Source organism: Moschus berezovskii, chromosome 3 (assembly GCF_049115385.1).
Source record: "Moschus berezovskii isolate FMDL1 chromosome 3, NW_MosBer_1.0, whole genome shotgun sequence".
NCBI classification, from domain to species: Eukaryota; Metazoa; Chordata; class Mammalia; order Artiodactyla; family Moschidae; genus Moschus; species Moschus berezovskii.
The window spans coordinates 86355165-86379721 of NC_142462.1; the positions used below are offsets into that span (position 1 = coordinate 86355165).

At 45.8% G+C, this 24557-nt stretch overlaps 1 protein-coding gene across 5 annotated transcripts in view; it reads right to left on the minus strand.

Moving 5' to 3' along the window:
• The window catches only part of OGDH (oxoglutarate dehydrogenase), a 67933-nt gene that overhangs the window by 10108 nt on the left and 33268 nt on the right, over window positions 1-24557 (minus strand). For 3 of the 5 annotated variants that reach the window (XM_055421095.2, XM_088834621.1, XM_055421096.2), the window contains 7 exons: window positions 21004-21048; window positions 13822-13937; window positions 10635-10789; window positions 10351-10497; window positions 9757-9847; window positions 9194-9373; window positions 4946-5074 (listed from right to left, as the gene is read on the minus strand). In XM_055421095.2, coding sequence (XP_055277070.1) covers window positions 4946-5074; window positions 9194-9373; window positions 9757-9847; window positions 10351-10497; window positions 10635-10789; window positions 13822-13937; window positions 21004-21048 — 863 coding nt within the window. The remainder of the gene's footprint in view (window positions 1-4945; window positions 5075-9193; window positions 9374-9756; window positions 9848-10350; window positions 10498-10634; window positions 10790-13821; window positions 13938-21003; window positions 21049-24557) is intronic. The other 2 variants (XM_088834622.1, XM_088834623.1) reach the window with 1 other exon arrangement.

Consider the following 24557-nt stretch of genomic DNA (forward strand, 5'->3'; position numbering starts at 1 on the left):
ATTAGCGGGACAGAAGTAGGGTGGGCCAGGGCAAGCCTACCCCCAGGCCAATGGCACAGTGGGGACAGGGCTGGGGCGAGAGCAGATAAGTCTGAGGGTGAGGGTGGGGCTACTGGCAGGCAGGGCAGAGCCGAAGGCCACCTGCTGGAGGTCACTTGGCTGCATGTGCCCTACTCTTGAGACAGTCCCTAAAGGGCTATTTAAAAAAAATTTTTTTCCTATTCTGGTTAACAAAATTCATACATGTTGAACAGAGTTTGGAAGAGAGTATGAAAAATTAAAACATCTATATTCTACTGGTTTCAGTGTAAATATCTTGATGCTTTCCTTTCTAGATGATTTTCTTTGTATGCATACACATGCCAATATGAATATAAAATTTCAGATCCTACTATTTCTATAATTTTGCACTCTGTTCACTAACATGAGTATTTTTTCTTTGAAAAGAAAATTTAAAGGTCTCGTCACATAGATACATTAAAACTTAATCATATATTTGCAATTTTATAATCAGCATTTAAAATTTATTTTTATGAACTACTTCAAACATCCAAAAAGTATGCTACTACATGTCCCTGAAAGTAGAGGACACAGTTTCTACATGTTGCTATGCTGCTGCTGCTGCTGCTAAGTCGCTTCAGTCGTGTCCGACTCTGTGCGACCCCACAGACGGAAGCCCACCAGGCTCCCCCTTCCCTGGGATTCTCCAGGCAAGAACACTGGAGTGGGTTGCCATTTCCTTCTCCAACGCATGAAAGGAAAAAGTGAAATTGAAGTCGTTCAGTCGTGTCCGACTCTTTGCGACCCCATGGACTGCAGCCTACCAGGCTCCTCCATCCATGGGACTCTCCAGGCAAGAGTACTGGAGTGGGGTGCCATTGCCTTCTCCACATGTTGCTATATGTATTCCATATGTCCATAAGTAATATATAGATATCTCAGGTTTATTGTTGCTGTTTAGTTGCTAAGTCGTGTCTAACTCTTTGAAACCCCAGGGACTGTAGCCTGCTAGGCTCCTCTGTCCATGGAATTCTCCAGGCAAGAATAACAGAAGTGGATTGTCATTTCCTTCTCCAGGGGATCTTCCAAACCCAGGGCTGTAACTCGAGTCTCCTGCATTGCAGGTGGATTCTTTACCACTGAGTCACCAGGGAAGCTCCTTCTTAGGCTTAATGGTATCATTTCAGGCTCATGAAGAAGTTGCAAGCTACAGAGAACTCCCAGATTCTTTATTCAGATTCAATAACGGCTCCCATTTTGCCCCTTTTATTATACAGGCTCTTTCCGTTACACACATGCACTCACACAGACACACATTTTTTCTGAACCATTTTCAGGTAAGTTGTAGACCAAAAGACTGTCCCTAGTCCTTAAAACATGGACACAGCCTTACCAGCCACAGCACAGTTCTCAGTTCAGGCCATTTAATATTATAGAATATTGTTATAAGACCCCTCAGGATACGCATTCCATCAATAGTCCTAATGATATCCAGTCTTTCCTGCTTCAGCCCAGTTCTCAATCCAGTACTTCATTATGCATTAGTTACCACCTCTCTGTGGTCTCCCTTAATCTGGAAGGCTCCTTACTTTTTTTGGTTTTCATTAACATTTTGGAAGAGTATTTCCATGTCTTTTAAACTATAGAAATATACATTCTATGTACCTTACATATGGTAGCATACTCTTTATGCTGTACAGATTCTTTGCAACTTGCTTTCTGTTCAAATTTATATTCATGGTTCATCCAGGCTGAAACATGGACCTCTACTTTCCTAGCAGAGCTTGGTGAAATCTAAGTACTAAATGGTACCACAGTTCCTTTATCTATTCTCCTGTCTGTGGATGTTGTTTACAACTTATGATTAACACACTGTTACTGTACACATTCCTACACCGGTTTTCTCCAGCAAACACTTGAGTTATCTGCAGTCCTCCTAGGAAGGGAAAACTAAGCCACAGGGTCTAAGCTCTATACCCGAATACCCCCAAGCGCTCTCCAAAGTGGCTGGGCCAGGCACCCTTCCCCAGCCACTGTTAGTGACTTCTGTATCTTTAAGCACGTATGGTGGGTATAGGTGCACCAACTGACACACTCACTCACTCTCACACACACACACTCATAGATAGAGCTGTACTCCACATTCTGCTCTACTTCCCCCCGCCCCATTTAATGTATCTTACAGATGATTTCAACAGTATATATAGATCCATTCTTTCACATGGCTTTATTACACTGTGGTTGCTGTTAACTTACATTAGTGCTTATTTATGCGTGCGTGCTAAGTCACTTCAGTCATGTCTGACTCTGCAACCCCAGGGACTGTGGCCCACCAAGCTCCTCTATCTATGGGATTCTCCAGGCAAGAATACTGAAGTGGGTTGCCATGCCCTCCTCCAGGGGATCCTCCCAACCCAAGGATGGAACCTGTGTCTCTTATGTCTCCTGCAATGGCAGGCAGGTTAATTACCACTAGCGCCACCAGGCTCTAAACACTCTATGTATATGTATATTGATTTATATGTATTAATTCATTAAAGCTTTGTAACACATGTATCGGAGAAGGCAATGGCAAGCCACTCCAGTATTCTTGCCTAGAAAATCCCATGGATGGAAGAGCCTGGTGGGCTGCAGTCCGTGGGGTCGCTAAGGGTCGGACATGACTGAGCGACTTCACTTTCACTTTTCACTTTCACACATTGGAGAAGGAAATGGCAACCCACTCCAGTGTTCTTGCCTGGAGAATCCCAGGGAAGGGGGAGCCTGGTGGGCTTCTGTCTATGGGGTCACACAGAGTCGGACACGACTGAAGTGACTTAGCAGCAGCAGCAACACATGTACAGATCTATCATAAATTACTTACCAGCTCCCTACTGATGCAGTGGTACAAGTTTTGGTTTCCAGTCTTGCTGCAGCATTGTGGGGCATCCACACAATGCCCCTCCATATGATTATATATTTCAGCTTTATATATTTACGTCTTTCTTCCAGTTTCTTTAAGACATTAATTGTGCAGCAGTGATACACACACACACACACATATTTTGACTGAAGTGTGCGGCTTACGGGATCTTAGTTCCCTGACCAGGGACTGAACTTGTGCCCCCCTGGAGTGGAAGCACGGGGTCTCAACTACTGGATGGCCAGGGAAATCCCCTAAACAAAATTTTACAAGTCTTTGGCACCTCTCCTGCTTGCCAGGATCCATAAGAGATTATCAAACAGATTCAGCCATCAGAATATATTAAAAAAAAAAAAAATCTCCTGGGATGAAATTCATCTGACTCTGGAGACTACGTATAGAAAAAGTTTTCTCTTAAAAAAAAAACCACAAAAAAAAACCCTCCCTGTGTCTTGGGCTTCCAATCCCTTTGAATGATCTTTGCTGTACTGTTTCCAGACTGAAGACCAGGCTGCTGGCAACTCAGCTCCTACCCAACAAGCACTGAAGACTGTCTGTGCGTGGTCATCTGTATAACACACCGTTCAGAGATGCACTGTTTTTTAGACCTTTCTCTTTCTTTGGCGTTTTTCTAATACTGTTTTTTAAAAGAAGCAATTCAAATATCAACTCTCAAGCAAGCTATTCAACTCTCTGCTCGGTTTTCTCCTGTGTAAAATGGGAACGATAGCACCTACCACATGGGTAAGGCAGGGATCATGCTTTAAGTTAGAGGCTGTGAAGTCACTAATTGAGTCTGGCACACAGGAGGCACTCGATAAGCAGAAGCTGTTATATTGTGTTACATTCCTCCTTAATGCTCCTCCTCTAGTTTGTGTCTAATATTGTACATTTTAAGTTCCTGGGCATTCACTGTGTACTGACTACCACATTTGCTTTCATGTTTAAATTTTCCCTTCTTCCTCTCTATTTCTTGCTGGGACAGTTGCCACTGTTTGTCTTCCTCTAACTCATTCCACATGTATCAACAAACCATCTTCATAAATCAAACTGTCTCGTCACTTCCTGGTTTCAGTCCTCCGAGGGCCTCTCAACACATCTGGAGTAAGACCCTCTTTTCTTTGGGGCCATGCGGAAGCAGCTGATGGCTCCTTTCTCTCAAAAAAAACCAAAAAACCCTTAAACCTTAGATGTGACAGCCTCATCACCTCCCTTGGACAGAGGGGACCCTTTCCTGACTTGCTCTGCTGCCCCCTAACATTTGCCTCCTTGACCTTTCATTTCCACCTAAAGGTCAAATCCTCAGAGAAACACCTGCAGGCTAACCCAACACCTGGTAGGCCCCCTGCCCCCCTCACCCAGAACTATAAGCTCTATAGTGACAGGGAATGTGCCCTTTCTCTGCTTGTTACCTGACGCAGCACCAGTACTTAAAGGAATTCAAATCTCTGTTATATGAAAGTTCAAAAGTTGGTGAGATGAACTCTATGCACAGCACAGGAAATAACAGACATAACCATGTTATATGTTTTAGAGTTGGGCAGAGATATTTCCTTATAAGAACATTCAACAAGCATTATTTAAAACTGTGAAAAATGAGAATCTTAGTTAAAAGTCTAACAACACAGCGATATGTTTTATGAAACAACCTTAATGTATATTGTCATCAAAATTAATATTTTAAGAATATAGAATGACATGAGAAAACACTGTGGTAAATAAGAAGTGGATGTAAAACTGTGTATGTAGAAACCCAGTTTCTTAAGAAAGAAAAGCCATCTAAAATGCTTGTGGGTCTAGTAGAAAATATTCTAAAATAATATCATGCTCTTAAAACAGCATAACTAAAGTCTCTCTGCTTTAAAGAAAGTACCCTGTTTGTCCAAGTTTATTAATCAGAAAACAACAAATGTACTAAATGATAAGAACATGTCCCACCAAGTAAGACTGACGTGAGCACAGAAGCCTCAGGACAAAGTCTAACTGCTGATGTGGCCTCCTTAGCCTTCTCTGCTGCAAAGACCCCGGAGCCAACCAGGTTACCTGGTTGTTGACAACCACGTGGACAGTGCCATGAGTCGTGTAAGACGGCAGGTCACTCAGGTGGAAGGTCTCGTAAACGATGCCCTGGCCAGCAAATGCAGCGTCTCCATGCAGAAGGATGGACATGACCTACAGACAGGCAAAGGAGAACCCAAATCTGACGTGGTCCTGGCCACCATGTCCACAAGGCACGTGGGAGAGTACGTCATGATCCACTTTTCAAAAACTGATGTAGTATTTATTTATTTTTGGCTGTGCTGGGTCGCTGCTGCTGTGTGGGTTTTTCTTTAGTTGCAGAGAGTGGGAGTTACTTTCTAGTTGTGGCGCACGGGCTTTTCACTGCGGTGGCTTCTCTTGTTGCAAAACATGGACTCTGCGGCACAAAGGCTCAGCAGTCGCAGCTCCTGGGCTCTGGAGCATAGGCTCAGTAGTTGTGGCACACAGGCTTAAACGCTCTGCGGCAGGTGGGACATTCCTGGCCCAGGGACGGAAGCCATGTCTCCTGTACTGCAAGTGGATTCTTTACCAGTGAGCCACCAGGGAAGCCCCAAAATGATGTATTGAGATCATTTCAATCTTGGAAAGAAAACGGCAGGAAAGCACAAAGACCCCAGCCCCTCCCAGACCCTCCCCCCGTGCTGCTCCAGGTGATGTGCTCCATGTCTGCGCACCCTGCCACCATCTGCTGCAAAGCCAACGCCCACTGCCCCGAGCCCACCATGCAGGAGCCTCTCATAAGGAAAGCAGTGCGGGCCCAGAGCCCATCCTCCCCAGATCCCTTGCAGACGTGCTCTCAGGGCCACGACCCTTCGGCTTCTCTGACCTGGAGCAGCCCTTTGTCTCTCCTGTCTCCACATTCTGGACAGGACCTGGGCTCCAACGGTCCTTCGTGAACAGGCTCAGGAATGGCGTGTGCCATACCTGGGAAACCCGAGGTGGCTTGCCCCATGTGAATGCAGACAGGTAGTTGTCCAGGTTTCTCCCTTTAAACTCACCATTTCTCCTCGGTAAGGAGCACAGTGAGGAGAGCCTTTACATCCTGCTCCTCACCACACGCCCACCTACCCAGCAGCCTCTGTGGCACCTCCTGGATGCTGCCAGGTGTCACCCCTCCCTTTATGCGCTCGGGTTACCTAACAGCGTTCTCTCCTCGACTTTTATTTGTATTAATACGTGCTCACGGATTCCTGTTATATTCAATGGGCTGTAACTGATTAACATCAGTAGTAACTTTGATGCTCACATCATCCTGGACTTGGTGTGGGAGCCCCATGCCATCTGAACAGGCCCTGGGGTTCATGGTGGGGGGAGGCCCTCCCCTGCTTTCTGGTACAAGAGCTCTCAGCCTCCTGCCCAGCCCTGGAATCGGACATTTCTCTAGGGAGCCTGGTTCCTCCTGTGAAGGACCGCATTTCAGACTATTTGTGTGCTCATCACTACTAGAACATCATCACTTCTAGGCTCTTTCAGCCCAGAGCCAAAAAATGGATACTAAGTTCACATACAGAGATTTCTAAATTTATACACTGTATAACTACAACTCCTCCAATTCCAATCCTTTTTCTGTGCCTTCCTCCTTCCACATTTATAAACACCTCCTGCCCCGTGAGACGCCATTCCCACTGTCCTCAGTACATTACCTGCTGGCGTGGTGCCCCCATGACCCTGCCACCGCTATTTGTTGATGCCCTCTTGCTGTGTGTCCTCAGCTCCTGTCACCCTGCTCCTCACACTAGGAAGGGAAGGTCCATGTGCTCTTCAGAGACAAAATCTAGATTCTTTTTGTAGCAGACCCCATGTGTCCTGCCATGGTGGATGCAGGAGCGCTCTCTAGGACAGGTAGAAATAGACACAAGTGTTGGGTCTGTACAGGGACCTCCTCAGAGAAGGGAAGCTTTGCCAGGTCCCAAACAACCAGGGGACACAGCGCCTCTCCCTGATCACCAGGATGCAAGTTTCCTCTCTGCAGAGCCCCCTCTATACAGCCTCGGCCTCCTGCCTTTGGGCACTTCAGGCTGGCCTCCCCTCTCCGCTCGCTCTCTCTCGATCCTCTGCTGAAGCTGCACTGGGCCACTCGCCAGGCTACCTGCCGTCCCCGTGGTCTCCAGTATGCATCAGCTGCTGCAATCACACTCCTAACCCACTCCTGGCAGGAGCAGGTTTCTGCCTGCAGCACTGGGGAGCTGTTTTCCCACATGAACGTCCCAAGGGCCAACCCTGAGCCAAGCTGGGTCAGGCTCAATCTTGCACCAGGTTACAGAACAACCTTGGCCACATTTATAGAAATTACATATTCTTTTTCTGAAACACTGAAGGTTATGTAACAAATACTCCAGCTTCCTGGATTCTGGGTTTAACAGAAATCAGATAATTGCCTAGAGGTTTGGGATGAGTAGCGAGGACGGCAAGTGTGGAGGACTGGTGGGGTCTGACCCGTCCACTGAGCAGGGCAAGGGTGGGCTCAGAGAGCGGGGTAAGGCTGGGGGCCTGTGGGCATGGGCCATTCACACTGGGCAGGGCACACCCATGGACCAGGCACTCCCTCAGACAAGCACCTGGCGACCACATGGGGCTAACCAGCCTTTCCTGGCCTCACAGGACTGACTGCTGTGATCATCTGAAGCATGTTAATATGCTCCATTGCTTTTCTCTAGTTATTTCATTACTTTTCAGGGTATTTCCAACATTCTGAGCAAGCGATGCCTGAATGTCTGTGTCTATAATTTATGAATGTGAATATCACATAATGTTTTCTGCAATCTTGCTCCCCTCCCTGGCCACAAATGCCTGGGCAGGTGTCCTAGCCACGGACAGCAGAAATGCTGGAGGTACCAGTCACTGATGTTGCTCTCCTCCCCATCCCTCCGTGCCACAGTGTCACCGGTGGCCTCGGGGGCTGCACAGGAAGCCACTTTCTGCCTGTTTGAAGTTTCTGTGGCACCGTCCAGGCTCCCAAGCCCAGGGAAGTAACTCTCATGTCCCAACATCCTCCCCATGGGCTATACTCTTTCTCTGTGGTGCAGGAACCACTTCCTATTCCCAATACCACCTCCGGCTGGGACCCCATTACCCTCATAGCATCTAAACACAGTATGAATAGAGTTACAGTGTCTTGAATTAAAGAACCTAGTAAACTAATTGGCTCCACCTCTAAAAAGTCTGAGGCTCACCAGGGCATCCTTCGGTCAGGCTGCCTCCCACCCACTTTCTCCCTGTTCTGCCCATAGCACCTCCCCACCCACCGCCATCTCCAGGGAACATTCTTTTCTTCCCCATCTACCGAAGTCCTGCTGTTTCTTTAATTAAATATGACAATTATCTGCTCTATCAACGAGAAGATTCGACTGCCTTTCATTCCACTTCCTTCCACACCCATGTATCCCTCTTCTGAAGTTCTTTACCAGTTAACCTGCAGCTTTACATCACAACGTGTATGTTCTATTAGCTTTCTCACATGTGACTCTGTTTCTAGGAAGAACAGATGCTTGAGAGCACAGTGGTGATGCTGACTTCAAACACGCCCCAGAATGCTCACAGAGACACTACAAAAAGTTGATTTTCCTGATTGGCTTTTAGGTTGTCATTAGTAAGAACTATATAATTTGTAACAGACAGACTTACACTTTGAGATCAAACAAGGACAAACAGTTACAATCCATTGAGGATTTCTATGTACCAGCAGGCTGGCTAATCAACATTAAGCATTCACCATCACATATCTGGAAAATGCTGGTACTAGGGCCATCCAGACCTCGAGCTATTCTCCATCTCTGTACTAGCACAATCCAGACCTCGAGCTGTTCTCCATCTGTGTACTAGGGCCATCTGGACCTCAAAATGTTCTCCATCTCTAAACGGTGCCACCCCAGTACTGACTGGGCAATCTCTCCTCCTGTCTGTCAGTTTCACAATTCCTCCTTTAGGCTCACCCACACCTCTTCCTTAAGACCTTGTCCTCTTGTTCAATGACAAAACCTCTTTGACCATTACGATTATCTTGCAAGACTACCTTCTCCACAGGTGTGGTGACAACGAAAGCAAACTACTTCCCACCTAGTCCTGGTGGTCACAACTGGGAGGAAGCGTATCTGTAACTGGGACTGGTTTACTACTGCTACTCTTTGGAAGTCCACTCAGAACATTTTGTTCAATTCCGGAAACGTGAGGTCTGGGGCGTGCCTGTGGCAGTGAGCCTGTCCTGGACTGTCTGGCCTCAGGACTGCTCCCGGCCAGCCCACGTGGTCTCACCTTCTTCCCCTCGGTGTCCCCGCAGTAAAACTGCTCAGCTTTGGTCTTGCCCATCACCACGGGATCGGCAGCCTCCAGGTGGGAAGGGTTCGCCACCAGCGACAGGGTGATGTTCCTGTCGGTCACACGGTTGATCCGCCGGTGATACATGCCCAGGTGGTACTTCACATCCCCAGAACCCTGCCGGCACAGACGGTAAGGCTTTTACCTAGGCAGGGAGACGCTTACTCTCTGTGACAGCCCTGTCCTGTGTTATTTCTACACCCAGAACTCTCATTCCTAGAAGGATGGAATGGCTTTTTCCAGAATGGTTCCACCCACGGTACAAGGAGGAGGTCCCTCAACTAGAGGGCCACATCCCCACCCCTGGCGGGGAGAACCGTGGGGGCTGCCAGGCCTCTCGTCTCTCTTTTCTCTGGGAGGTCAGCCACTGGCCACTTCCTCTTTTTGTGAGTGGTACAGAGGAACTCAGACCCCATAAGTCCTTCTGGAGAAATAAATGAAGCCAGGGTCTGGCGTGGGTTGGAGCTACACTAGTTTCTAAAAGAAATCAGGTCTCTTACCTCATCAGCTGCCTCCAGCTTTGAGTCGAACTGACAGAAAATCTGCTCCAGCTCCTTCCTGATGACGTTCGCAAGCACATTCAGTCTCCCCCTGAACACACAGGCGTGAGCAGAGTCTGAGCTGGGCCCTGGGCAGCAGGCAATGCTGTTTTATCCCCTGTCTCCCCTGAGGGACAGGCAGTGCCTCAGTCTGCAGCTGAGGAGCTGAGACCAGAGCTGATGGGGGACACTTGGCCTCTGCTTGCCTGGCAGCCAAGGCCATGACGAGGTAGGAGGCAGAAAAGCAGAAAACAGAGACTGCTGCCAGCCTGCGGTGAATGCGCCATCCTCGGCCTCTTCAAGCTGAGGTCTCTGCTTCGTGTCACCAGCCACCTTCCCTAGTCTAGGTTAGCCTCCTTCACGTGCGATCCCAACATGGTCATGAGGCTAAGAGGTCTATCTGTAACCACCTATGGCCTCGAAGGTGACAGTGACTGCCCAGTGAGGGGCTGCTGTGATGATGGTCATCTGGGGGCAGGGATTAGGGTTACTATGTACCAGGCTTGCCCGGTGTCCTGCCTCTGTGCTCTGGACGCTCACAGGGTGGTCAGGTACCTGTGTGGCATTCCCATGATCACGTAGTCTACTCCGTTCTCACTGGACTTGTCAATGATGGTCTTGAGGGCAGGAATCAGGACCTCGCAGCCTTCCAGACCAAAGCGCTTCTCAGATGACCACTTCCGCTGCAGGAACTCCTCAAACCTGGACAGAAACTAAGCCACCCTGAAGAGGCATGTCAGCAGGGACAACCTTGCTCTCGCAGAGCTGTGGCCACACCCCAAACCCACCCAACCCCGTCAACAGACTGCACCACACAGACGGGGCCAGCAGCCCTGTACCTGGTGGAGCGCACGAGCCGGGCCAGTAGGGTCCGCTTCTCCTCGTTGGTGAACTGCATGACCCCAGGTGTCTCGAATTTCTGCCGGATCCACTGGCACTGCTCCAGGTCATTGATGAACATGAATTCTACCCCAATGTGCTGGCAGTAGGCCATCTATATTTAATGCACACACACACAAACACACAATCAAGGGGATGTTCACCCAGGTATGTTGACTGTCCACTTAGCCAGAAGGCTGGGAGGAACAGGTGGCCTCCACTTCAGATGCAGCAGAGCTAGCTGTGACCTGGGGCACTAGGCCTGAGATCGTGACCTCCTCTCACTCCAAACTTGGCCATGAAATGCTTCCTCCACGTAGTATGGAACCTAGTGGGCGGGGCGGGGGGGGGAGAGTGAGAACCCCTGGGTCAAGGTACACTCCTTTCATGGCAGGAGGACAGAATCACCAGCCTGGGGACAAGGAAGCTGCTGGGCAAGGCAGCTTATCTGACCTCAAGGTCAGGCTGTGCCCAGCACTGTGAGGAAAAAAAGGCCCTGTGCTGCTGCTGGATATCATAGCTCAAAGGCCACTTAACCGCAGCGGGCTTTCAAATGCTACATTCTTCTTTTAACAATTGACTCCTCTTGGGGATATCAGGTTCTGCAGAAGCATGACTGCACATATACAAAAGAAAGGGTCCTGAACAGAGCAGGCACTTCGTGACACCACTCACATGCCACAGCTGGGAAGGAGGCTGTGCGTCCTGTTGAAAGCCTAGGTGACCTGGGCAGTACGCATGCTGGGAAATCAGAGGGAGAGAAAACAGGAAAAGCACAGGGGAGCCAAGTGTCAGAGAGGCAGCCCTCTGGGAACCCTTCATGGGGACTGTGCTGAGCAGTCTCTGGCAGGGTCCTAGGCTGAACTGGGGCCCTCTCTCGTCTCTCCTGACACTGACCAGACAGAGGCGCCTGCTGGGGAGCCATCTGGAGGGGCCCACGCAGCCTTCCTGAGCCAAGTGATCAGCACTTCTCTCCCCTCATCACCTGCTGGCTGTCCTGGGGTCAGAATGAGGGGCCAACAGCAAACTCCAGTCAGTAATGGAATTAAAGAAGATATGCCCTGATGTGCCATTAAATCTTAATTAATATTTTGGCCATGCCACACAGCTTGTGGTATCTCAGTTCTCCAACCAGGGATCAAACCGTGGCCACAGTAGTGACAGTGCTGAAGCCTAACCACTAAGCCACCAGGAAACTCCCAACAGTAAGTTTTAGGGCCCACAAATGCCCTTACATGCCTTTGTAGCAGCCATGACGACCAAGCGTGCTGGGTTCTGCTTGGTGGTTCTGTCTGTGACCCTCTTTGGTTTTCACAACTAATATGGAAACTGGCTGGCACGGTGTAGGGCAAAGATGTGCCTGGGATCCCAGTGGTGGGCCCAGACCTGACACCAGGTCCCTTCTCTCTTACTCCTGCCTTCTAGAGCAGGGGTGAGCATCTCTGCACATTAGTTCTGTGATAATGAAACAAAGGGACATTTGCCTGAACTCAAATAAAGGCCAACCACAACACTCTTCCTATCACCCTAGCCAAGAGATGAAAAGAAATGGAGCTGGGAAAGACCCTGATGTTTATGGTATTTTCACTAACCCCAAACCCTATTTCCCTGATGATACTTCACATGATAAACTGGGAACTTCTAAACTAGATGTACAAGAAGCCCAGGGATGGGGTGTGAGGGCCTGCCTACCCTGACTTCAGAGCCAGGGAGGGTCACCACTTCCACCTGAGCTGTACAGCTCCCTGATCTTCTGAACTGCAGAAGATGAAGTATTTCTGCACAAACACACTTGAGAAAACACAGGCCAGACACAAAGTTTGTAAACATGAACCTGGAACCTTCTTCCATGGGCTTAAAATGGATGAGTCTTCCTTAGGACCCAAGTTTGAGCTGCAAGCCTAGTAGAGAGGAAAGGAAGGGGTGGAAGGAGAGGGGAGGGAAGGGCAAGAGGGAGAAGGAAGGGAAAGGCAGAGGGAAGAGGGGGGAAAGGGGCTCCCTCCTCATCTTTACACACTGAGGTAGGAGAATCCAGCCCATGCTCCTTATGCCTGACTTACACCTGATGGGGCAATATTTCCATTACTGAACAATTAAAAGCTCAAAGGAAACTATTAGGTCAAAAACAGTATGTTTCCATCATTACCAACATGAATTCAGCTATTAACCTGGAACACATAGTTACTGGGCTCCTGGATCATGTTTTGTCTTTCTTGTCTTGACTCAGTCCCCAGAAGGGAAGGGAAAGGAGTTTCAGGTGTTGATTCTTAGCTTCTCTATGTTAGGAAGACAAGAAATTGCACTTGTTCCAAATCTACATTAGGAAGACAAGAAATTGCACTTGTTCTAAATTTTCAAAGAGCTACAAGTTGACTATTATGTCATGGGACCAAGAGCACACTAACTTCTGTCAGGTCACATAGAAGCCTAGTGTACGCACGCATCATGTGTAAACATACCTAATGCACCACTGTCGGGTAACTTTACACAGTATCTGTAAACCATGAGAATGAGGTATTCCATGCTAAGACAAGTTGGAATGGGAGGCTCTCTTGGAAGAGCCCTGGATGTGGGGCCCTCTGGGGACAGGGGCTCTATGGCTGGGACCCCTGGAGTACAGGTCCAACTGTCCCACAAGAGCCCAACTCCTAGGCTCTGGCACTGACTGAAATGAGAGCCGCGCAGGGCTCTCTGCCCCTTTCGAATGCTGCGATCAGGACAAACGGGGACTCAAGCAGTCGCCTGCAAACACAGTTATATATCCCAATCTCTAGGAGATTTGTAAAAATGCATATTTCCAGGCTCCAAAACCAGAACTGACTCAATTGGTTGTGGGTGGGCCAGGGCTTTCCCCAGGTGTTCTTATTCAAGCAGGCTTGCAGACAGCAGTTTGTTTACCTAATGCTTTAGGACAAATTTTTTTTTAAGTCTTAGAAGCAAATTCTGCTGTTTCTTTTTTTTTATGGCTGATTGTAAAAATACAAAAACATGGATTTTCATCAATAAAATAGCCAAAAAAAAAAAAGTTTCTTCCCTTACATTAAAAAAATATATAGGATCAAGGGAAAGAAAACCACCTAGTCTGGAGGCTTCCATAAGTTTTTGCAAGTTCCCTGGAGCTTTCGGGAAACAGCCCAGCTTTCTCACCTCCAGGCGTCGTATGATCTCCCGCAGAGGAAGCGCCGACTCCTGCCCTCCAATGAACGTGGTGGTGGGCAGGTGGAAGACCTTGTCCAGGTCAGACTCGTCCAGACCGTAGAATCCTGCGGTGGAGGGGAGAGAGGGGCACAACCACACGGGGGCCACAGTTTAGGAAAAGGGGAAGGGACTCCCCAGAGGAGAGAAAAGAGAACAGAAAAATCATAAAACCTCTGTTATATGTGAAAATAAATACTATCTTATAGCCAGAGAAACGAACTTTAGCAACAAACCAAGCTGAGTATATTACTGGCATCATAGGACAATGAGAATAAAATTCATATTATGCATATATTAGTCCAGTGCACCAATTATTCATAAGTTAGAAAAAAATGTATTTCAAGGTCCCAAAGACACAAAGCAGTTTAGGTTTGAAAAGGCATTAGGTAAGTCAGTCAGAAAGCAAATGAAAAATAGTTAAGGAGAAAATTCAAGTAGGAAATGAGGAACTGGATTAGAACCAGGTCACCTATGTCTTAACGGCAACAACATTTGTTGGTGGTGAGTGACAGGAAGCTAGGAGACTGAGAAGTGAGGGACGGTCGCCAAGGGGCCTGCAGGGAGAGCCGCCGGGCAGCAGGGCAGAGGCTCCCACAGCCATCTGACGAAGGATGGCGCCTTCTAGGACTCCAAACTGCACATAAAGAACCATCCTCCAAACAGCACCTGGCACTCACAGACCTGACGCTCGCTCTCCCCAGTCCAATAACGACACATATTTACTGGCCAATCGCTAAGGAATTTACCGTATCACTGTCACCGAACCATCACTGCTATCTGCTGAGCACCACGAGCATGGTGCCTCTCCATCTGAAAGCATATTTCAAGTGACAAACACGGGGCGCAGGGGCTCTTTCCTACAGCACACGCTTGTCTCACGCTGCAGTGATTAGCAAAGGGGAAGAGACACGGAGGAAAAGTGTCGGGGACACTGCATCAGGCACCCTGCCCCCAGAACACTGGCTGGGATGAGGAAAGCTGCAGTTCACAATCCCAGACTTCATGAGACATGAGACTCTAACTGGGTACCCACAGTTCCCAACACCTGACTGTGCAAGATCAGACATTCTCCCATTTCTTGACCTAATTAAGTGTAAGTAACACACAGGGCCCAGTAAGGGACTCAAGTAGTTGCTTACAAACACAGCTGTGTATTCAAATCTCTGGGGAATCTGGGAGAGTTGGAAAAATGCACATTTCTAGGCTCTAATGCCAGACCTTGACTCAACTGGTCATGGGTGGGCCATGAAGCTCCCTTTCCCAAGCTGGCTTGGGAATGACAAGCTTTATTCATCTAATGCTCTTGGGAATGACTACCTTGATTCATCTAATGCCCTAGGATCCTTTTTTTAATTTTAAAACCAAAAGCAAATTCTGTTTTTCAATTGCTCCTCCCCCCTTTTAAAATTAAAACAAAAACAACCTGGCCTTTTCACCTTGGGGTGGTGGGAGTGATGGCTGAGTGGCTTGGTTACATTATGCACCTGTTTCCTGCTGTTATTCTATGAAGAATGAAGATGGGCCATCATATGGGTCTGATAAAGCGTGGCCCTGGCCATTCATAGCCCAGCTCTCAGCGTTTAGGAGGAAAACCAGAGTTACTTGGCGGGGCACTTTTCCCACCTGGTAGAAACACTCAGCAGTGGGGGCTCAGGGAACCAGAGTATCCAAAGAGAGCATACTCTGTCGGGAACACTTTGATTGTGGAGTTAACCAGGTGACCTGTTGTGTCCTAGAGAAGAACGTGGGCTTGTTGTGGAGCCCTCAGCCTCACCGTTTGTGTGATGCTTCACTTCCCCCACCCTGAACTGACCATTCTTGGACTCATTTACTTGGATCATTACTGAACTTCAAAGCTTCTAGCCCTGCTTCTGAGTTTCTCAGTCATTTGATAACTTAAATCTATAGATGTCGGCTTCTGGGAAGGTTGCATAGACATATTCCTACCTATTCTCCCACTAAGTGCAACTAAAAACCACAGATATCACATACAAAACAAACTAAGACGATTCCAAAGGGTGGAGTGAAAGGCCAACCAGCCAAGGAGGTCCCTTGGGTTTCCTTTTGGGCTCCCATATCCCAGACCTGAAGCAAAGAACATGGAAACTTCTACCAGTGTAGATTTTTAAAAAGCCCCAACAAAAGCTGCTCTCTTTAAAGAACCAGAAGGGCAGCCTAGCAGAACAGAAAACTTCTAGACTGTAACCGATCTATTCCATCCAAACATACATAACACACTGCAGCCCCATTGACACCCATGCCAGGCTACAATGCACTCTGACCTCTGACCCTACTTAAAGCTTTCAAAGAAGGCCCAAGAGGAAGCCCAAATTTTCATTCCCTCTGGGAGGGAATGCACTAATCCATTTCCCCCTACCCCAAAGTCAACAGAGACTCTGGGGCCCAAAACATCCATTCCCACTGGGGAGTAACTAGCTGGACCCCTCCCTACCACAGCAGTGTTCAGAGGAGCCCTGCTAAAACAAACATTTAAACAAGATCCCAAGTCTCGTAGTACCCAAAATGTCTTGGTTTCAGTATTTAAAAAAATCACTTATAACAAGGACCAGGAATATATCAGATTGAACGAGAAAAAATAATCGACAGGCACTAACACCAAAATGACACAGATGTTAGAATTATCTAATTAGAATTATCTAATTAGAATTATCTCCTTCTCAAGGAGTCATTATCAAATGATTTCAGTGAGCAATTAAAACATGACAGACATGAAAAAAATTAAGTCTCAGTGAAGAAAGTCTCTTGAAAAAATGAACATACAAAGAACCAAATGGGAAATTCTGAAACTGCAAAATATAATAAACCAAATAAAAACTCAGTATGGCATTAACAAGGGACCGAGGATCAGTGAACTTAAATTAGGCAGAACAATAGAAATGAATCAGTCTGAAGAATACAGAGAAAACAGACCAGGAAGAAAAAAGGGAACAAAGTCCTGGGGACATGTGATGCTGTGACAAAAGATTTCAAAGTTGTGTTGATGAATCTCAGAAGAAGAAGAAGCAGAGGGAGGCTGAAAACTTTTCAAATATGGCAAAAGACTTAATCCACAGACTCAAGAAGCTCAGTGAACTCACAGAATAAAGCCAACGAAATCCATGTTGAAATATGTTACAATTAAACCTCTGAATTTAAAGACAGAAAAAATCTTGAAAGCACCCACAATATAGTGACACTTTGCCTAGAGAGCAAAACAACTTAAATGACACTGGATTTCTCTACAGAAGTCATGGAAGCCAGAAGAAAGTGGCACCACATATAAAGAGCTGAAAAAAAAAAAACTGGTTCCTTAGAATCCTATATATAGTGATAATATCCTATAGAAATGAAGGAAAAATCAAAACATTTTCAAATGAAAAAAAAAACTAAGAGAATCGGTCATCCTAAATGAATGGCTAAAAGAAGTCGTATACAGAAAGGAAATGATTATCAGAAGGAATGAGACAGGGGACTTCCCTAGTGGTCCAGTGGCTAAGACTGTGCTCCCAATGCAGGGGGGCTTGGGTTTGATCCTGGTCAAGGAACTAGATCCCATGTGCTGTAACTAAAGATTCCAAGTGTAACTAAGACCCGACACAGCCAAAAAAATAAATAAATAAAAATGAAGGAATGAGACAGGAGGAAGGAAGAAAGAATGTGGAACTAAAAAGTACAGGTAAACAAAACAGACTTTCCTTCTCCTCCTGGGTCTTCTTAATTATGTTTGACGATTGAAGCAAAATTTGTAACACCATCTGATGCTGTTCTGAACACATATAGAGGAAATATTTAAGACAACTATATATTATGTGGAGAGAATGAATGGATATAAAGGGAGGCAAGTACACTTTACATGAACTGGTTAAATGATGACATCATTAAACTGTGACAAGTTATGTATAAGAAATATCATATACCTATACAACCACTAAAAAGGCTAAAAGACACTAAAAACACAAAGAGATATGATCAAAAAGACTTTATACAAATAAAAATGGAATTTTAAAGTACAGGTTTAAAAACCCAGAGGAAGTCAGGAAAAAGAAAAAAAGAAATGTAAAGGGACAAACAAAATGAAGGATAAAATGGCAGACAAGCCCTAACTTATCAATAGTTAAATATAAATGATCTAAATATACTACTTAGATGACAAAGATTGACAGAGTAAATAAAAAAAACATATGCTTGTCTACAAGAAACTGGCTTCTCTTTAATCAGTAATCTATAAAGTCTTAATCTATAAGGTCTTACCATAAGGATTTAGAGAAAGAAGAAAAAAAAGAAAGAAAACCAATGCAGAGAAAGCGGAAGTAAAGAAATAAGAACAGAAATCAAGGAAATTGAAAACAGCAAAACAGAAAAATCAATGAAACAGGTGATTGGTTCTTTGAAACATCAGTAACACTGACAAACTTGTAACAGGACTAACAAAGAGAGAAGACACAAATTACCAATATCAGAAATAAAACAGGGTATCACTGTAGACCCTCCAGATACAAAAAAAGATACTAAGGGAATACTATGAACAAGAGACACATTTGACAACTCAGATATAAACAGATCATTCTTAGAACAGCACAAACTGCTGTTATCCACCCAGTATGAAACAGACAATTTGAATGGCTCTGTAATTATTAAAGAAATTGAATTCATAAATATAAAAAGCTTCTGAAAAAGAAAACTCTAAACCCAGATGGTTTTGCTGGGGAATTCTACTGAAGGTTTAAAGAAGAATTAATACCAATTCTACACAATTTCTTTCAGAAAAGAGTGTAGGAAGAAAACTTCTCAACTTACTTTATGAAGTTAGAATTACCCTGATACTAAGAACAAAGACAGAAAAAAAAATTAGAGACCAATATCCCTTATGAATATAGATGCAGATATATATATGTGTGTGTGTGTATATGTCTGTACACACAGATACAGCAATATGCAAAAAGAATTATATACTATGACCAACTGAGGTTTATTCCAGCAGAGTTTGGTTCAACACTTGAAAAAACAACCAATATAATCTACCACCAATCAGGAACAAAGCAAGGATATTCATTCCCATGACTCTTGTTCAACATAGTACTGGAAGATCCAACCAGGGCATTAGGCAAGAAAAGGAAATAAAAATGAGATGATCGTCTATTCAGAAAATCCTAAAGAATCTACCAAAAAAATAAAAGTCCTAGAATAAGTGAGCTTGGCAAGGTCATAGGGTACTACATAAACACAATCAATAGCATTTCAAAATATTAGTAATGAACAAGTGGACATTAAAATTTTCTTTTAAAAGGGAAATACTGACAGGTAAATCTAACAAAACATGTACAGAACCTGTATGCTGAAAACCACAAAAAGTTGATGAAAGAAATCAAAGATGATCTAAATAAATAAGACATACTATGTTCATGGATTGGAACACAACATAGTAAAGATGCTAATTCTCTCTAAAATTGATCTACAGGTTTAACACAATTCTTATCAAAATGTCAGTAAGACTTTTCATAAACATAGACAAGCTTATGCTAAAAGAGCAGCCAAGGCAATTCTGAAAAAAGGAAAATAAAGTTCAGCAGCTATAGTAATTAAGACGATGTGGCACTTGTGGAGAAAGACACTTCTTAAGGGAAAGAACAGAAAACCCAGAAACAGACTTACCAAATAAGTCCAACTGATTTTTGACAAAAGTGTGAAAGCAAGTCAATGATAAGAAAGGCAAACTTTTCAGTTAATGGTGCTGGAGCAGCTGACATTCACAGGCCAAAAACAAACCAACCTTGATCTAAATGTCTTATCTCATTCAAGAAATGAACTCAAAATGGATCACAGACTTAAATGCTAAATGCAAAACTATAAAACCTTTAGAAAAATACAAAGGAGAACATCTTCAGGATCTAGAACTAAGAAAAGAGTTCTTAAACTTGATATGAAAAGCACGATCCATAAAAGGAAACATTGATACACTGGACTTCAGAGTTTAAAACTTTTGCTCTGTAAAATACCCTATTAGCCAAAGAACAGAATTGACACAAAGGTCCTTCAATGAGAAATTGGTTAAAACAACTGTGGGACACCTATGGCAAGGAATGTTACTCAGCAAATAAGAAAAAACTAGTGTTAGAAAATCATGCTGATTGAAAAATACCAATTCCAAAATGTTACATATTGTGATTCGTAAAACATTCTTGAAATGACAAAATTATAGCAATGGAAAACAGGACAGTGGTTGCCAGGGGTCAAACATGGGGGGAGGGGATGGAAGGAGAGTGAGTGTGGCTACAAAGGGGCAGCTGAGGTGATGCAGACATTTGTGGCTTGACTGCTGTCACTGTCAGCATCCTGGTGTGAGGTACAAGATGGTACCAGTGGGGGAACTGGCTGAAAGGCACGTGAGAATATCTCTCTTATTTTTCATATCTGTATATGAATCTACGATTATCTCAAAATGAAAAGTTTAATTAAAACTGGAGTCTCACAAATATTGTCAGTAAGATGGAAGAAAACGAGAACTTCTGAGTGACGCCTGGCATGGAAGGAAGACTGGTCACTAGGGTGGGTGACAGCAGGCAGAGGACCCCTGGGCACCCCACTCTGGATTCTTCAAAGGAGCTCCGCCCAGAACCAAGGGTCATTAAGAATTCCTTACTTCATTAAATAACTTTTTATCAGCTCTTTAAACATGGGAAGATCAAAAGAGAAACTGTGTCAAAAATGCCCAGGAAGCAGAATCTGAAAGAATCCAGAGTCCAGTCAAAGGCACAGCGCAGGACGTGGAGGAAAGGATGTGCCAACATGCAGAACGTAGTGTGGCCTCAGGACCCCGCTGGCTACAGCAGGAGCTGGAGACAGCCTACGCTAAAGATGGAAGCTCAGCGAAGCGATGGTGAGACACATGTGAAGGTGAAAATGCTCTTCAGAACACAAATGGACAGAAGCAAAAATGACAGGGTAAGTAGCTCTACCTGCTGGGTAACAGCTACGTGATAGGAAAAACATATCTCAAAATAATGAACAAACTTCAAAACACTCGACAGAGTTGTGTCAACTTTCCCCAAATTGCATGCTGGGGAAAGTTGCATGTCCTGTTCAAATGAAGTCCTCAGCTCCAGAAAAGTGAAAGGCTCATTATTTTCATACCTCCTACTGTTAGCATTCGAAGTCGTTCCTTGAAAACTGCAAGATCTGAGAGGCAGAGTGGGATAGCGTGGGTGAGCGCAGAGGGAAAAAGACAGGTGAGAGTTAGTTTTGAAAAAAAGACACCCAAACACCCAAACCCTACACCACTGCAGTAACGGGTAGCACAAACACGGTCACAGACAGACACTGAAGGAGAACACGGTGGGGGTGGGCATGGTCTGAGAGTGACTTCGGTAAACATGGAAAGGGTTCATGAACAGCCGGAATACGGTGTATCTCAAGGAGAGGCTACTGCGTGGTGGTGGCTGAGACCTCCTCACGTCCCCATCCTGAACAAGTGGCTGACACAGAGCTCTCCTGGGAAGTTGAATCCACCCAGTCTAGGCTGATTCGAGATGAAAACACTGGGTAAAAGAAAATGGAGAAGCCTCGTTTTTAAGGCCCATTCCTCAGAACTGGAGCATCAGGTGGCAGACTAGACCCTAAAGCTCAAGCTCCTTCTGGATTCTAAAGAGTGGAAGATGGGTCCTTGGACTCCCTTCTTGAGAAGGCAGAACCAGGATGGAGGAACTCGGCTGCTGAGAACGTAGGCCAAGAGCCACAGGCCTGCCCAGCTGCACACACTCCTGCCCACACCTGGGGGCTTGCCTGCACTGGTTAAACTCAAGATGTTGATGTGGACACACAAAACACTTCCTGACTCTGCTTTCCTGGGTACATGGGCCTGATGACCGAGGGGTCAGAGCATGGTCACCAGCACTGTGGCTGCTCCCCGCCCTGGCAGTGCAGCAGAAGGCCAGCCAATGCAGCCTTGGATGCTGATGGCAAGAACTCTGACTCAGAGAGGATGCAGGGACGCCAGCTCTGGGTGGGTAAAGCTCTCCTCTCTCTCGAGGACAGTGAAAGACCACTGAAGACCTCAGAGCCAATGGCTCTTAAGACAACGGAACACCTGAGTTCTGCACAAAAGCAAGGATGCACTGCTTAAGGCAAGGATGAAGACTCTTCATTTATTCCTTTTAATCCTCAGAATCAAGACAGAGGACCATCCCAAGCAGCCATCAATGCTGCCTATAGGACTCCCCTCAGCCTCAAAATGAACTGTGAATGTGTATCTGTTAAAGAAATCTAAAGGCAATATGATCGAAAGTTTATAACTGTTCATTCTGGGTACTGGACATGTAGTTTTATCTGCACTTCTTGAGTATTTTAAAAATAAAATGTGAACAAAAGACACAAATCAAAGCAAAGTGTTAACAGAAGATATTCTGGTTGTTACAGACAGCACATGGGATTCCCTGCACCTGAGCACTTCGAAACATTTTTAAAAATTACTTCTTGATGAGCACAAGACACTCTGCTGGAGAGACAAAGTGGCTGGGATTTGGCTGAGGTGTTTCCAAGGGAAACATAGTTGGCAAGAAGCAGGGATGTGATGCCAGGCCGGGGTGTGTCTTGGTCTGCCAGCTCCTGGGCATACAGGAATGAGGACACCCCTGCAGGCAGATGCGCATGTGCCCACCATGACCTTAGCTTGGCCTGCCCACCTGAGGCACTTGAGCAATCAGATCCCAATTCTTCACTCAGAGGTCTGCTGGCACCACAGGCTGCACACAGCAACCAATAAATGCTATGTAAATTGCTCTCCACTGTTCTGAAATTACTAAAGTAGATTAAAGTTCAACCCTATTTTTAGCTCATTCTTCCAAGCCATCAAGGGGACAAAATTCAAGGAGAAAGAGTAGTGTGGAAGGTCAGAAGGTAGGAAGACTTCATGTCCTGCTGTGCTGGGGATGAACTAATCCACTTAAAGTAGCAAAAATGTTGCCATAATTTGGACTTCTGAATTGTCCTTTTAACTATGTAACTCAAGTTCATTTCCCAAGATTGACAATTTGCAAACACTAATGGTAAACAGAAGTTTCATGCCTTCTTTAATTTTATTTATAGAATTTGTTTTGAGTTCTCCTTTAATTATGTTTCAATTTGACATTTAAGTACATTTCAATCTTTTTTTTTTTGTTCACTGTGAATAGTTATACTATAGAATCCACAGAGAAACCACTCGATGGCATTTTAAAGCTGGAATCTAACTCAAATGCTGCACTTGGAAGAAGAAAGCAAATTGAGGGTGAGAGTTAACAAGAACTTTCTCCACATCCTCACCCTGCCCAGTGCAGTCCCGCTTGGCCCAGAGACAAGACTTCCTGATGCCCCTTCCCCACCCCAGCGAAGCAAGGACTGGATGCCTGCACAGGACTGGAGGCCCAGAGGTGAGAGTGCACAGGCTGCCTGCAATTGATTGGTTTCTACTTAAGGTGGCAACAACTCGGACCCCTGTCAAAAGCCACACTCTTGATCCTTCCTTAGGGTCAACCAGGAGAGGCCTTGCTAGGAAACCTGATCCAGCGTGGAGACTTCCAGCACCTCCCTAGGGAGGAATGTGGATCATGTGACCAGACATCTCAGGTTGGAGCTCCCAACCCTCCTCGACTGGATGTGTGGTCGACTCAGCCTGGCTTAGGTTAAGATGCACTTCCGAGGACCTGGAACCCAGCCCCTAACATAACACATCCTGGCAAAAGGTCTCCTGCTCCTAAAAGTCAACGCACAATTCTAGAGCATAACCTACACCTAAAAAAACCCAAACTGTCCTAACGTTCATTTTTAAATTTTCACAATAAATAATCACTAACCCCACCATCTCGATTGTATCTGTGCCGTATTCACAGTACAGTCTGTGTGCACACGTCTGACGGTAACTCTGACAGGCTGCGAACACCTTGGAGCTCTGCGTGGCGGCCGAGTCTGCTGTCCACCTGCTACCTGTTAATTCTCTCTTCTCTCCACCTGTCACTGCAAGGGTTGTGAGTATTTGGGCAAGAACTCAGTAGAAACTTTTCACCTTTTCCACTTTATTTAAAAAAACTCTGAGGGGACATCAGCCCCGCTCACCCTGCATATCCATGCTGGCCAGCACTGCCCTTGGCAACGGCTTCCTGCCTTCAGCCAGGGCTGGAAGCTGCTCCTCTACCCTTGTGCTGCCCCAGTCACACTACCGTGTGCTCTCAAATGGATGGGGAGCAGTCACCACCTGGGCCTTGGTTTCCCCACAAGGGAATGGAGAAATTGTGCCGCATCTACCAGAGAGAGGAAAAACAGCTGGAAGTGTCGTGAGAGGGATGCGAGCTTGAGGACAGTGCTGTGTGACACAGCACACCCCTGCAGTCACTCACTCACCCAGACCAACATGCGGGCCACGCTTGCCATGCCGCATGAGCTAGCCTGCTTTGTTGTCACTCAGGCTTCACCCCAGTCCTTACTACTAACTATGGCACCAACTCTGGGTTATATGCTCCACTGTTCTATTTCTAAATATCCTTTTTTTCCAGAGACATCAGCAGTTTTTTATCTCAAAAGACTGTTAATAATCACAGTAGCTCACACCTTCATGGAACTTAGTAAGCTCCAGGCACTATTTTAAGGAGTTTATTTAATACTGCAACAACTTTCCAGGTGAGAAGACAGAGCTAGTCCTGGCAGAGCCCAGCTTT